This window comes from Acinonyx jubatus, chromosome D1 (assembly GCF_027475565.1).
Source record: "Acinonyx jubatus isolate Ajub_Pintada_27869175 chromosome D1, VMU_Ajub_asm_v1.0, whole genome shotgun sequence".
NCBI classification, from domain to species: domain Eukaryota; kingdom Metazoa; phylum Chordata; class Mammalia; order Carnivora; family Felidae; genus Acinonyx; species Acinonyx jubatus.
In genome coordinates, this window is record NC_069390.1 from 13994918 (window position 1) to 14011484 (window position 16567).

Below are 16567 nucleotides of genomic sequence, written 5' to 3' on the forward strand. Positions count from 1 at the left end.
ACAGTCCTATATGTATTAAATGAATTGAATAACTCCTTAAAAGTCTGTATGAACAAAAATAGGGGAATTGCTTTCCCATTGTGAAAATTGCCCCTTTCTCCCAGACCGCAATGTGCAGAGTGCTGGGTGAACCCTCTTCACTGATGCACAAGAGGACAGATCTGGGCGACACCAATTCAACAACATAGAAGAAACCCAGGTCCCAGGATGACCTGGTGAAAAAGAGCCATCCACAAACCTTAGCCAGCTAAACTCTGCAATGTTATAACCGAGGGTACTTGTTTTTGTCTTTGTTGGGACACTTGATTTCTGAATCCCTTCATTACACTACCATAGCCTGTGCCCTATTACAGGTTCTCTCTCCAGAACCATACCATCATCTGATAAATTGTTCTTTCTTTTCCAGAATCTCTCTTTTTGTAAGTAGGACTGTACCCGTTTGAGAAAATTTAGCTAGTATCGTCAAAATCACGCTGCCTTCCATCAGCAATTCTAGAGTGCCTGCAATATACACCTTTTAACAGCTCCTGGTATATTATTTAACGCTTGCTTTAATATAACAATGAATTCTATTTTTTCACCTCTGAGAAAAGTCTCTGAGCTCCAACGTGAGCTTGTTCTTTAACACGGAGTAGTTATGAACCAGTTAGTTAATCTCTTTGTGCTCTAGGTTTATTAGCTGCAAAATGCAGCCTTCAGATACAGCTGTTGAGGCCGTTCCCTAGGTGATGGGGGTATGACATTGAACAAACAAGTAAAAATCCTGTGCTCATAGAGCTTACAGGATGCAAGGGCAGAAGAGGAGGGATACAAGAAAGAAAAAGCATGAGCTAAATACATAAAATGTTAGTTGGAGAGAAAACATTATGGGAAGTAAATGGAGCATGAAAGAGGGCTAGGAACGGGTACAATTTTAAATCGGGTGGTAAGGGATATTCTTCAGAACAGAGTAAGGACCAAGTCATGCAGTTGTCGGAAGTGTCAGGGTGAAGAGGAGAAAAGAGAAAATTCCAGGCAGTATGAAGACTAATGTGTACAAGCAGAGTTAGGAGGGCATGTTATTGAAACAAAGTAAGCATGATGGACAGAACTCTAAGGAATGAGTTATTATATGTAAGGAGTGGGCACAAGATCATTTGGGACCAATAGGTGCTTGTAAAAGTTTTGGTTTTTATTCTTAGTGGGATGAGAAGTCTGGTAGGATTTGTGAAAGTGGGTATGATCCAATTTACTGGTTTAGAGTATCACCCTGGCTTTTACAGCAAGATCAGATGGGTAAGGCCAAAGTGAAAGGCTGCAGCAATAATTCTGAGACCAGGTCCCTTGGGCCAATGTGGTGACAGAGAATGTGCTGAGAGATAGACTCTAGATATATTCTGTATCTAGAGTCAACATAGTATGCAGCTGAACTAGGTGTGATTTTCTACAAAGAAAATTATAGGATTATTCTTACATCTCCACCTGAAGGGATAGAAGGATTGCTTTCAGTTATGTGAGATTAACATTTGGATATTGCTAGTACCTACCTAAAAGTTATCTTGTGAGGATATGTTATATCCTTTGAATATTGTCTGGCACATGATAAGTGCTCAACAAAATATGTTATTACCAACACTATCAATTACCTGGAAGCAGGCACAGCTTTTCATATTTTTGACATGCTCTTTTTTTCTAATGTCTTTTTAAGTTTATTCTGAGAGAGAGAGAGGCAGAGAGAGACAAGGTGGGGGGAAGGATGGAGAGAGAGAGAGAGAGAGAGAGAGAGAGAGAGAGAATCTCAAGCAGGTTCCACACTGACAGCGTGTGGCCCAATTCAGGGCTTGAACTTACAAACCCATGAGATCATGACCTGAGCTGAGATCAAGGGTCAGTCGCTTAATCAACTGAGCCACTCACACACCCCTCATATTTTTGATATACTCTATTCTACTCTTATTTCTTTAACATATTTGTATTAAATAGCATTTTGGCATGGCACCAAAAGCAAAAATAGTATGTCTTAAATTATGTCTAGACCACATTTTACATAAAATATGATATGCACTTACGTAACAGGGAATTTTATAGGGCAAACACAGTCTAAATCTTGCATATTGTGCATAGATTATAGTTACATGTATGTAATACATAATGCTTTCCAAATTATATTATAAAAAATTACAGTAGTCCTAGTTTAATTATAAATTTAATTTAATTTAATTAGCATGTGTTCAACCTAAGTGCTGTCTACACAGTCACAGAATCTATTGGCCATCTTTGCCAATTCAAGCCAGCAGAGTGCATTTCCTAATCACAGAAGTAGACCTAAATGAAAACAAGGTGCAAAGATAGTTTATAAAAAAGATCAGAAAAATGAAAAGACCGGTAAATGTATTAAATGACATAGTGCATGTAAAAGATGAAAGAGCAGCCAAAAAGTATATTATTCAACAATAATATAGTATTTATCATACACTTGTTATCAACAAGTGTTTATCATACACTCGTTACCAATTGCAAACAAAAACAGGTAACAATAGCTCCAAAGAAAGAGTCTAGACCACGTGGATATCAAAGCAAAAACTAAGTCATAATAATTTTAAATGGCATGATATATGAGCAGGAAACTTGTAAAATAAATTAAGGGGACGAAAATAACGCGTATTTAGAAGGTTTGAATAGGTTTTTCAGTACTTTTGAATTAGTGAAAACAATTTTTAAAAATTTTTTAATGTTTATTTTTGAGAGAGAGATGGAGCACGAGCAGGGGAGGGGCAGAGAGAGAGGGAGACACAGAATCCGAAGCAGGCTCCGGTTGTTAACCGAGAGGGACACGGGATTGGAACTCACGAGCCGTAAGATCATGACTTGAGCTGAAGTCAGACGTTCAACCGACTAAGCCACCAGGCGCTCTGAATTAGTGAAAAAATTTTTAACTTTTAACTTCTAAAAGAAAGTTTACACTTTTGCACTTTATTTTGAACACTTAAAAAAAGCATGTAGGAAAAATAATGAATTATAGTTATACAAAAAATGTGATACATTTCAAAAAGTGAAAATGTTATAAAATTATTGCTTGAATGAAAACTATCTAGTTACAAAAGTTTAAACAAAAGAAACAGATACTTGGAAAGTGGAAAAATACATTCTTAACATTTACATAGCAGAGAAAACTAAAATTGTAATTCAGATTATGGAGAGAGAAAATGTAAAAATAAAGGAAATTTCAGCAGTATGACTACAGTTTACGGGCTGCCACAAATTCTGAATTCATTGTCATTTCTTGGCTTTACAGCTTGTCTCTGTTAAAAAATTAAAACAAACGAGTCGAACACTTAATTCAACATTTATTTTTAGTGACCATAGCAAATCTATAAAAATGAGGAGAAAAGCAATGAGTTTTGAGAAAACACACAAAGCTTCAACAAAGCAGCTGTCTATTGAAGCTTATTAAATGTCACAGAAAGGTAAGGTTTTTAAATGTTTAGCAGGTAGCCACCAAAGAGATGTCACTGCATACAGATTTTTAAGTTGATACATTTACATTTCCGATCCAAAGCACTGCAACATGAGACTCTTAATTTTTTCCCAAATATTCAGAACACGTTCATCTCAGATTTCAATGACAAAGGAATTATCAAAAGTTAAACTTTCAAGTGTCTACAGAAAGTGTAGAAAAACACATGGAAAATGACAGAAATTTTGCTTATGTATGTAATATACGCACATGCATACATAACTATAGATCCAGAAGAACACACACAAAACTGTTAAAGACTGTTAAGGTATTTCTATTTCCTTCCTCTTTTCCGTGGTTTCCAAGCATTCTCCAATGTTAACATAAACCATTTTAAATCCAAAACTGTGAAATGCTGAGCTTTTCCTTAGTTGTTTGTCAGTTAAGTTGGCAAAAAGTAATTTATAAAACACGAGTGAATATTCTTTAAGAAAAAGCCATTGTGCATTGAAAATATTGCAGGAATGTAAGCCTTCTAATGATAATGGCCCACATTTATTAGGACTGCCTTGAATGCTTCACATCTATTATCTGATCTAATCTTTATAATTAACTAGATAGCCCTGGAATTATTATTTATCTTACGCAGTTGAGAAAACTGAGGCTTAGATTTTCAGTGATCCATTGAGGGTTATACAGCTAAAAGGGTAGCGTAGAATCCAAATACTTGAATGTTTGGGTTCACAGCAAGTTCTCATAATCACTCTGCTAATTTTTTCTCTATATAATAAACAAAATGATTTCTGAAACTGGTATCATGCCAAAAATGGAGTTCTTTTCCATAATAAAGATCTCTGAAGAACTCTATTCATGGGAATTTGTTTGATTGAGTTTAAAAGATGACAACTATATTGTCTCATTTTGCACATCAGTTGCCCTTAAAACACATGCATTTACCGTAATGTTTATAGAAGCACTATCAACAATAGCCAAATTATGGAAAAAGTCCACATGTCCATCAGCTGATGAATGGATAAAGAAGATGTGGTATATATACACAATGGAATGCTACTTGGTGATGAAAAAGAATAAAATCTTGCCATTTGCAACAACGTGGATGGAACTGGAAGTTATTATGCCAAGTGAAATAAGTCAATCAGAGAAAGACAGATATCATAAGATATGATTCATATGTGGAACTTGAGAAACTTAACAGAAGACCACAGGGAAAGGGAAGGAAAAATAAGATACAAACAGAGAGAGAGACAAACCTTAAGAGACTTTTAAATACAGAGAATAAACTGAGTATTGATGGCAGTGGGGGGTGGGAAAAATGGATGATGGGCATTGAGAAGGGCACTTGTTCTGATAAGCACTAGGTGTTGTATATAAGTGATGAATCCTGGGAATCTATTCCTGAAGCCAAGACTACACTGTATGTTTGTTAACTGACAATAAATAAAAATAAATAAAAACATTCAACACTGAAAAAAAAAAACATGCGGTTAGACCATAGATTTAAAACATATTTCATGGTTTTCAATTACAACATGGAATTTCTAAAGACATCTTCCTGGAAATGTCTGAGATCATATTTGGTCAAGTAAAGAATGGTTCAATGGAAGTACAAACAAATTAAAGTTTTTGGAGAGAGACAAAAGAAATACGCTATATGGAAGAAGAAGAGCAATGAACTGAAAAGTTGAGCATCACCTATTTCAACTGCCCAGAGCCCTCGCCCTTCCGCATGACTCTAAGGAGAGCATTTTTCACTTCTTTGTTCCTGAGACTATAAATGAGTGGATTCAGCATGGGGATCACAATAGTATAAAAAACAGAAGCCACTTGATCCTTTCCCAAGGAATAAGACTTACTTGGCTTTAAATAAGTAAAAATCATAGTGCCATAAAAGATGGCGACTCCCAGGAGATGAGAGGCACAAGTAGAGAAGGCTTTTTTCTTTCCTGAAGTGGAAGTAATTTTCAGGATAGTAGACAGAATGGACACATAGGACACAGATATTGTGATAAGAGACACCATTAGAGTGGAGCCAGCGACAATAAATATCATGATTTCAATGTCATGTGTGTCAGTGCAAGACAAGGCTAAAACTGGGGTTGTGTCACAGAAAAAGTGATGGATTACATTGGAGTTGCAGAAATGCAACCTGCTCATGCAAAGCCCATTGACAAAGGAGTCCACAAAGCCAATCATATAGGACCCAAAGATGAGGTGAGAGCAGAACCTTGCAGACATAACCACTGGGTAGTGCAGAGGATTGCAGATAGCAACATATCGATCATAGGCCATTGAGGAGAGAAGGAAACATTCAGTGGCGCCCAAGAAGACAAAAAAGGACATCTGGGTGAAGCAGCTCGTGTATGAAATATACTTGGTGGAAGTCAGTAAGTTCTGTAAGGTTTTAGGTGTGATGACAGTTGAGTAACTGAGGTCAAGAAATGACAGGTGACGGAGGAAAAAATACATGGGGGTGTGAAGCTGGAGATCCAGGTGGGTGATCAATATCATCCCCGCATTTCCCAGCAGAGTAACCAGGTATATCAGGAGAAACAGCATGAAAAGGACCAGCTGGATCTCTTCAGAATCTGTCAGCCCCATAAGGATGAAGTCAGGCACATGTGTGTTATTCTTTCTACCCATAGCTTTCAACTGCTTTGAACTGTGAAAAAAATCAAAGTTGACCCTTAACAGGAATGACTTCAAAAAGTGTGTTTATGTGAATGACATGGCATATTTACATTAGTGGGGTGTTTCTAGAAATTGATGGTAATGAGTGATTTATAAAATATGACTGAAAAAAATCTTAATTTGATTGCCAAATATAAAAATGGAAATAAATTCACCTTTGAATACAAGATAATGAAAGCTAACATGTTGAATAATTAAAATGAGCCCAGTCTGTTCTAAATGCTTCTTAATGTATTTAGTCCATGTGGCATATTGTACCCCAGGTGCTACTACTCTTAGCCACATTTTTATATGAGAAAAAGTTCAAGAAACTTATTCAGAGTCAGAGCTATTAAATGCTGCTCTGTGATTCTACAAGTTAGATTGACTCCAGAGAGCATGCTCATACTACTATATTCTTGTTTATAATTAATTTCAGCAAACCTGAAAAAAAGTTAGATAAATCATAAATGATGATATAAAAGCAATTTTAAAGCATCATTCAGTGTCCTTTTTTTTTCAATATTATTTAATACAAATAAATGACAAATTTCAAACTTAGAGGACTTTAGTTAAGTGTATTAAAATTGTAGACCCCATATTGGTTTTAGTTTCCAAAAGGTGTGTTTTCCTAATCTGAGCATTTAAAATAAAATTTTGAAAATATATTCATTACTCATAGACCCTGATTCCACTAACTCTATATTTCTGATTCCACAAATCCTGACATTATTTGGGGAAAGTCTAAATGACATGTGTATGCATACTGTTCTGATAATGTCCCCATTATATTTGATCCCAACTAAATTAAGACCTCTAATTTTGAGAGAATAATACTTACTGTGAACGAAAGTTGGAGGGGAAAAAACCTTTCTTCCAACACGATCCACCTAGAAGGTTGTCAACCTCAAGTTCTGCTCACAAATCAAATATGAAAAACATTTGAGCTGAAAATTTCTGTAATATAATATTTGTTTTCTTTAAGTTCTCTTTAAATTTTAGTGCATTCATTCTGAAATAAAAAATAATCAACCTGGAAATTTTGTTCAGGTCCTGGTCAAACAGGAAAATTATTTCTAAAAAGAATATCAGGAATCTATTCTGAACATAAGCAGAGCAGAATATGTCTTACCTGTCATCCTGATAATTCCAGGACACCTCATGTACTGGGGACTGAAGATAATGCAACATTTGGTCATCCCTGTGGACCAATTTCTAAGGAAGATTGCTTGGCATGTCTCCAAGGACAAAAGTTCAAGGACTAAATGTAGCTATGATAGGTTTGAGAAAATAGTTGTCTTTTTCCTTAGAAGTCACACAATGAAGAGTCTGATGGTGTGATTTTCTTTTGGGATGCTCTAAATTTTTGACTGGGATGGTGAAGAAGTTATTTCTATTTTTTCTTGTGTTCAAATACATCAATTTATATCAAAGTTTTACCATTTTATTTCTCCTATTTTATAAGGCTTACGGGCAAGGAAAAATAATTTTTCCTCTACCTTTCTAGATTCTTGGCTGAGACACCCCCTCCTCCCATAATAAAAGACATATTAACAAAAGAAAAACAAACAGAAGTGTAATAACTTGCATATTTATTGTATACATGGGAGATTGTAACCAGAAAGAGTTAGGTGGCCCCAGAAAAAGAGAGAGCTTTCTTAACATAAGAAAAATCATTTTAGGTCCTGGCCATCTTGTGATCTATGCCTGACCAGCACATCTTACCCCAAACATATTTTTGAGTTATTTTTGCAGGATTTAAGTCTCTTTGAGCCCTCAAACACTGGACCAGTTGGAGCCAAGGAATTGATGATACTGACTCTTGCCCGCCCACTCAACTTTGGTCAACTATGACTTTTGCCCCAATTCTATGCTGAATCCCCCATTGTGTCAGCCCCTTCATGAATATGCATGCACCCTTAGCTTAAAACTTCCCCAATTTTGTTGTCTGAGGAGACACTGTTTAGGGAAATATCCCCAGTGTTCTATTTTACTTGTTGCAAGTAAAATCCTTCCTTTCTACTCCTTGACATGGTTGTATCTTTTGGCTCCACACCCACCAAGAGGTGAACCTAGTTTCAGGTGACAAGATGACCAAGAAAACTAACTCCCCAAGTGGCCCAAGTCACCACCTTAAACACTATCTCCTGTTAAACACAAAAGATGGAAGCCAGTTGTAGGAAGTTACTAGGAAAATCACAGAAAAAAAAGGGCATGCTCCTTATTCAGATTTAAATTCATGCCTTCTCCATTCTTGGTAGTTTCTAGAGATTTAGTTCTCTTCTTCCTGGTACAAAGAGGGAGACATTTACATCAATGGAGATTTTCCTTATAAATGTAAATGTCTTTTACAAAACAGTGAGTTCTACTTGGTTTTCAGAGCTTCTGTTGTGTCTACTATTTCTTAAAAATCACCAGCACAAGAAAAACGCTTACGCCAAAGAGACATATTTTGGGAGTGGCAAATTCCACTTCCCTTCAGGTTCAATTAATTTTTTGTTTGTTTTTGCTTCTGCACCTAGTAATGACTTCTTGTTTTATTCACATTTTGCTATCTGTTTAATAATATAGGAAATTAATATTTGCATTATTAATCTGAGTGTTACTTCACTTTTAACTTATATGTAGTGATATTAATTATCCCCATTGTGGCCTATTATTAGATAAGGTAAAGTTATATTTTTTTTATTTCTTACTTGACTAATAATAATTCAATATTTTAAAAAGTCTGTGTTTTTAATTTGCAAGCTAAATGACACATTTTTTTCTTTTTTTAATATTAATTTAATTTTATTTTTTTAATGTTTATATATTTTTGAGAGAGACAGAGACAGAATGTGAGTGGGTTGGGGCAGAGAGAGAGGGAGGCACAGAATCTGAAGCAGGCTCCAGGCTCCGAGTGGTCAGCACAGAGCCTGACGCAAGGCTCAACCTCACGAGCTGTGAGATCATGACCTGAGCCGAAGTTGGATGCTCAACTGACTGAGCCACCCAGGTGACCCTCAAATATTAATTTTAAATTGTGTTGCATGCATGCAGAAAATGTGACCTCTTTTAAGTTAAATGTGTAAATTTATTGACATTTATGGATTAATTGCAATCAATTAGTATAAGCAACTCATATATGCCAGGAAAGAAAGGCTTATATGTTGATATGGAAGTCTGGCTTACCAACTATAGTATTTATAGATTGTAAATTCTCAGCAGGGGGAAACAAACAAAAATACGAAAATCAGTGATACAACATGTTAGGAGGTGAGAAGTGCCGTAAAAAAATAAAATGTAAGACAGCTTAAGTGACGGAGTAGGGGCATGAGGAAGCAATCAGACATAGAGTGGTCAAGGTAGACTTCAATGAAATGTTGGCATTTGAGCAAAGATTTGAAGGAAGGAAGAGTTAGTCATGTAGGTACTTGGACAAAAGTGTTTCAGACCATTGGGAACATCAGTTGATGGACCATGCAGTTGGAGGAATAGCAAATACTGTGTAGTAAGTATCATTCTATTGTGGGAGCAGAGGTGACCAGAGAAATAACAGTGAAGTACCTGGATGTCAATGGTGACAAAGGCGGTGAGGAAGAGCAAAGTGAAGAGAGCATGGAGACAGTTGGACTTACTATCTTCAAATAACCTTTATTCTCAGAGAAACCTTTAGTGATAGGGTCACACTGAAAGATGTGGAGACACACAAAAATATCTGGAGGAAGTGAGGGGCAGGCCAATGGAATAGTAGAAATAATGTTCTATACAATGATTTCCTTCTTCCTGAAGCCAGCGTCCATCTTGTCAGTTCAGATGGAAGGATGAACACCAGAGGTTCTATCAGCTCCAGGTATGGGGCCGGTCAAGGAACACTGAGCTCAACGGGTAAAGACGCTTGCTTATCATTCAAAGAAGCCTATATGTAGGACAAGTACTTAACCAGAATCACCCTAGGGATATAATCATGAGACATGCCTAATGAGCTCTCCAACATAAGGAGTAAAGATATATTTTCACATCCCAAGTCTCAGAGCATGCTAGCATGACCGCATGGGCCTCCGGTCAATGCATCCACCTTCCCAGGGACCACTGCCACAAATTTTACCCTTAAACATCCTCACTTTCAAGGTATCAGCGAGCTCAAGACTTTAGAGCATTAGCTCCCTGTTCTTCTGGGTGGTGCTACACCAATAAATAGCCTCTTTCTCCAGGCAAAGCCTCAGTGTCCATTTTTATTGGCTTGCTGTGCATGAGTTGGAGAAACTCTCCTTTGGTTTGGTTACATTCCTAATGTTTTACCTCACTTAATTTTGGCAAAAATTGTGTAAAGATATACTGGAGTTTGTATTTTGGGTTTTTTTTCCTCCAAATTTTTATTTAAATTCCAGGTAGTTGACACACAGTGTGCTATTGGTTTCTTGTGTAGAATTTAGTGATTCATCACTTACATACAACTCCCAATTCTCATTACAACAAGTGCCCCCCTTAATGCCCAACAACTATTTCCTCAACCCCCCACCCAACTCCCCTCTAGTAACCATCAGTTTGTTATCTATAGTTAAGAGTCTGTTTCTTGGTTTGCCTCTCTCTCTCTCTCTCTCCTTCTCTTTATTTTTTATCCCTGTGTTCATTTGTTTCATTTCTTAAATTCTACATGATTGGAATCATATACTATTTGTCTTTCTCTGACTAACTTATTTCACTTAGTCTAATACCCTCTAGCTCCATCCACGTTGTTGCAAATGTTAAGATTTCATTCTTTCTTGGGGCGCCTAATTGGCTGTGTGGGTTAAGCGACCAACTTTGACTCAGGTCATGATCTCACAGTTTGTGAGTCTAAACCCTGCATCGGGCTCTGTGCTGACAGCTCAGAGCCTGGAGCCTGCTTCAGATTCTGTGTCTCCCTGTCTCTCATCCCCACTCAGACTGTCTCTCTCAAAAATAAAAACATTAAAAAATAATAATACAAATATTTCATTCTTTCTTATGGCTGAATAATCTAGTGTGTGTGTGTGTGTGTGTGTGTGTGTGTGTGTGTGTGTGTGTATACGTGTGTATATACATATGTATACACCACATCTTCTTTATCCATTCCTCAGTTGATGAACATTTGGTCTCTTTCCATAATTTGACAATTGTCGATAAAGCTGCTATAAACACCAGAGAGTTTGTGTTTTGACTCACTTTTACAATTTTCGTCCTTTTAGAGGAATGTATTACACTGAATAAATGCAAAATAACTTATATTTTCTCATAACACCTATATTTTTAGTTTCCTTTCCTGAAATGATTTTTTCTTTTTTACTTGTTGCCTTTTAGTTATTTTTAGATAGTTTGATCTACCCATTATCTGCCCCATACTTTGAAAGACAGTTATCCAGTGCAAAGTCCTAAATTATTCTACACTTATTTCTCCCATTATCAAACAATATTCTGAAATGTATTTCTAATTTTTTTTAAATTATTTTAGAGAGAGAGAGAGAGCTTGAGCAAGGGAGAGGGGAGTAGGGAGAGGAAGAGAGAGAATCTTAAGCAAGCTCCACATTCAGTGCAGAGCCTAACACAGGGCTCAATCTCACAATCCTGAGATCATGGCCTGTGCCGAAATCAAGCGTAACCAACTGAACCATGCAGGTGCCTCTGAAATTTATTTTGGAATAAGCCTCTGATCTTTGTGTATGAGCACAAGTGTGAGTCTAACACTACCTGATATCAATAAGTCAATTTCATTCTATATGTTTTATTTTTATTGAGTAAATTGTTTCTTCAGGAGTTCCTGCAATACTTATTAAAATAAAACAAGTTAAGAAGAATAATCTTATGATTTTTTATCTTGATATAAAGGTATGTTAAAGGTTGTGACACAGAAGGCAAGCTCAAGGAACACAAATGGTCAACAGGAATATTATAAGGGCACCGTAAGTTTAACAGATCGGAAAAACAAAAACACTCTGCGTTTTCATATTGAAGCCCAGTGCATCATATATTTTAAATTGAATAGTTTTTAGCATATTTTTTAAAAGAAGATATCTGGCAAATTAAATATGCCCTGATAAGTTCTGGGACATGGTCCCAGATATGAGGGAGTGGATTATCTGGATTGGTCAAGGGCAAAAGTTTTGGGAGAGCCTGGCAGAAAAAAAGGACTGAAGAAACGACAAAGGCATGCATGACCTATTATGGAAAGATTTGTATTACAGGGTCCAAAGAGAAGGTACAGAAAGAGCAGCTAGAAGATAGACTAGTATAAGGGAAAGTATACCAGCAACAAATCTGAAGAACATATTGAAAAACAAAGATGGACATTTGGGCATAAGTGTGGGCAAATAAAATATACTACTACTTCTTATGCTGAGCAAGAAAAGTGTGTTATGTTTTTGCTCCTAGACCAAGAACAGCAAAAAATATTAATATAAGAGAGAAAGTAAATACATAGTTTTATTAATGCTAAATAAATGTTAAATCTTGAAATTACTTACTGCAGAATATACTTGCAATGCAAGAAAATAAAAATAATACATACAATTAGATCCAGGGTAAATGTAAGTCACGTGCGAAAGCCACACAATTATAAAAAAAATTGAACAGTGTACTTAGAATGCATGAATGAAAATCCTTGGTGGAAAGAGGGGGGGAAAAAGGAAATATAATCAGTTGAATAGTTTTCAAAGCTGCTGGTGAAAAACCTTCAGAGCAATCAATCTGAGTCAGACGCTGTGCTCAGAAGGAAGAAAAAACTCACATAGGCTTAATGAAAGAGAATGAATGATGAGCTAGACAAACAGTAGCCTCAAAAGGCCCATAAATTAAAGCATGGTAAGGGGGGCACCTGTTGGGATGAGCACCGGGTGTTGTATGGAACCCGATTTGACAACAAAATTCATATTAAAAAAATAAAAAATAAAGCATAGTGTGTCTCATAAGGTGTCACTTACCATAGTTTATAACGTAAGATGTTGCTTTATAAAATGAAGGTTGCAAGAGTCAGAGCCCAGTAATATAGATCAGAGAAGAAAATTAAAAATTGCAAAGCAAATACATATATGGGCACATACAGATCCCTTCAGCCTCTCCCAAGACTGAAAACTGGGATTCTTCATTTACTTTGTTTGTGATGTATGACCTATGAGAACCCCCTCCAACTTACGCCAATTATTTAAAATTATTTATACCAAGTATAATTCAGAGTGTATTTATTTACACATCCTAACTGTTGAAGGAAAAAAAACCCTTTGAAAAGAAGTATATCTGCTAGTTATTATGCCAGTTTTAATTTATAAATAAGCCATGTTTTTTGAAAGAATTCTAGAAATGGAACTTTCTACTAATGTTTTTGAATATCAATATGCACGTGACCATCTGACTTCTACCAAAGAAAGACACAAACAGGAGAAAAGCAGAATCTACCCCCTCTATGCATCCATCACTGTACAGGACACAGAAAGAAAAGAAGTATTTACTTACATGTTGTGCATATGATACGTTTCCTAAATGTGGAAAGCACAGATATGAATAAGTAAACTCTGCTCTGAAAGAGCTTACATTCTTGTTGGCCAGAAAGAAATATTATTAATCACACACATGTTCTTGTAAAACAGCTTCATCAAATTTATCTTCAGTCCCTTTGGGCATATATTTTATTTTTTATTTTTTTATTTCTTTTAAGTTTATTATTTGTTTTCAGAGAGAGAGAGAAAGCACAGGTGGGGGAGGGGCAGAGAGAATCTCAAGTAGGTTCTGCACTCTCAGGGCAAAGCCCAATGTGGGCCTGGGACCCAGGAACCCTGAGATCACGACTTTGAACTGAAGTCAGATGCTTAACCGACTAAGCCACGGAGACATCCCTCAATGTATATTTTAATTTTTTAGTGTTTACTTATTTTTGAGAGAGAGAGAGCATGGGTGGATGAGGGGAAGAGAGAGAGAGCGGGGTGGGGGGGGGCAGGGAGACAGAGGATCTGAGGTGGTCTCCACACTGACAGGAGTGAGCCCAATGCAAGGCTTGAACTCATGAACCTTGAGATCATGATCTGAGCTGACGTTGGACGCTCAACGGATTGAGCAACCCAGGCATCCTTCAACGTATTTTTTAAAAGTGGTTGCCAGCGATTTTGACTACTGCTCGGTGACTTATGCACAACAAAGGCAGTACTGAAGGACACGTCTTTCCAGTGGTCATTTGTAACAGTGCCTGAGGGAGTCCATTAAACGGAGTCCCTTTTCAAGGAAAAACAAAATAAAAGCCCAGTTTCTCCTTTTAATACCATAGACTTCACCGAGCATGTCTGCCTGATTTGGAAAAACAAGCATCGTTGTAATATACTTCCAAATGACTCAGGAATTGTGCTACAGCTGCTGCTTTATTTATCGACACACACAGGCATTTAAATGTTTACCAAATGTTTGAAGTTTGGGAGGCACATTATGGTTTTTTCGAAATAAAACTCTGCTGTGTTTGAGTTTAAGACCATACTCCGCCACATAGACATCACTTTTCTATGCCATCAAAGCTCACGTTTAACGATGTGGCAAAATGAATTCACATGATCAAGAGATTGCCTATATTACCCAGTGTCCATTGACATTGTATTTGCAACTCACTGTGTAGACAGTATATATAATCTATATGCTGAAACGAACTCCTCGTGCGCTGATTCAGTACTCTGCATAAACAAATAAAATAATATTTCGCCTCCCAAATTTCAAGACTCTAAGTTATGATTTAGTTTGCGTAAGCCTTTTGGGTTCATTTTCCAATTTTCCTGATTGTTGCGGTAATTGAATGCCTGAAACCACCCAGGTGAGTTTTAATTGTAACATGCACAAATTTGTCATGAAAAAAGTTTTCTATGCATGACTCTCAGGAGAGCATTTTTCACATCTCTGTTCCTCAGACTATAGATCAGTGGATTCAGCATCGGAATGACGATGGTATAGAATACGGACGCCACCTGTGCCTGGGTCAGGGATGATGTGTTATCAGGCTGCAAATACGTGAAAATCAGGGACCCATAGAAGATAGTGACGCCCATGAGGTGGGAAGCACAGGTGGAAAAGGCTTTCTGTCTGCCTGCTGCAGACTGGATCTTGAGAATGGCCGAGATGATGGCAACGTAAGTGACTGTGATGATGAGCAGAGAGCTAAGAAGGGTGGTCCCAGCTAAGACAAAGATCACCATTTCTGTGCTGAACGCATCCGCACAAGACAGGGCCAAAAGAGCTGTGGTATCACAGAAGAAATGATTGATGCTGGAATCACAGAATGCCAAGCTGCTTATCACACAGACGGATATCAGAGAATTCGTGAAGCCTATTGCATATGGCATGACTCCCAGCCCGTTGCACACTTTCCGGGACATAACCACTGAGTACAATAAGGGATTGCAGATTGCTACGTAGCGGTCATAGGCCATTGATCCCAAAAGAAAACACTCACTACACACCAAACCCACAAAAAAGTACATCTGAACAAAGCAGGCAACAAAAGAGATGGTTTTCTGTTTGGATTGGAAATTTACCAGCGCCTTGGGTGTTACAGTGGAAGAATAAAATATGTCAATAAATGCTAAGTTGCTAAGAAAAAAGTACATAGGTGTGCGAAGATGAGAGTCAATTCTGATTAACATGATCAGCCCAAGGTTCCCCAGAACAGTGAACAGATAAATAAAGAGGAACATTAAGAAAAGACTGACTTGTAGTTCCGGGTGATTTGCAAATCCAGAGAGGATGAAGAGAGTGATCTCAGTGAAATTGTTCCCAGTCATTTTTATCAACTCAGGCCTTTTACCTTACCTGCTGAAAAGCAGAAACAAAAGTCAGAAAAGAATTCAAGCTTAAAGACTTAGTACCCAGAGTTGACCTAGACTCCAATAATGAGAGGGTCAAAGATGGCAGAATGATTTTGGAAGAGATTCTTCCTGGAATATACTACCATCTACTCCAGTCTACCGTTGGGCCCCAAATCATACATTTTGCAACTTACCTACTGGAATCAATTATATGATGTTCTTAGAGAGTATAAAGGCTATTTAGGAAAGAAACTTCTATAATTTGTGAATTCAGTGATACCTTTGTGTGGCAGTTTTAATTTGTCAACACCTAACAGATACTTTAAAGGGTCATTTTAGGAGCTTAACAAGATCTTATATGAGCACATCTAATAGTTTCTTGTAGTCAATAAAGCTTTGCTAAATTTTTTAAAGAAAACATATATATATATATACATATACACACAGATATATAGATATATATACACACACATATATATTCGTGTATATATATATGAAAAATCCTGCTTACTTTACACGTTAATGATAAAATTCTTTACACCTTTTTTGTCACATACCCTTTCTATTGGTGAGTAAAGAAAGACCAAACATGAGAGTTAATCTATAACATAGCCAAATTGTTTTGTGTATGCGCTCAGCAAACATGTTTGCTCCTAAATAAAGCACATGGTTA

At 36.9% G+C, this 16567-nt stretch overlaps 2 protein-coding genes across 2 annotated transcripts; both read right to left on the reverse strand.

Moving 5' to 3' along the window:
* Nucleotides 1-5149: 5149 nt before the first annotated feature.
* On the reverse strand, nucleotides 5150-6097 carry LOC106986182 (olfactory receptor 8H1-like). The gene has a single exon (XM_015084359.1). It carries the CDS (start codon nucleotides 6095-6097, stop codon nucleotides 5150-5152), a length of 948 nt encoding a protein of 315 aa, XP_014939845.1.
* An 8840-nt stretch (nucleotides 6098-14937) lies between these two features.
* On the reverse strand, nucleotides 14938-15870 carry LOC106986183 (olfactory receptor 8I2). Its single transcript, XM_015084361.1, has one exon. It carries the CDS (start codon nucleotides 15868-15870, stop codon nucleotides 14938-14940), a length of 933 nt encoding a protein of 310 aa, XP_014939847.1.
* Nucleotides 15871-16567: the final 697 nt, after the last annotated feature.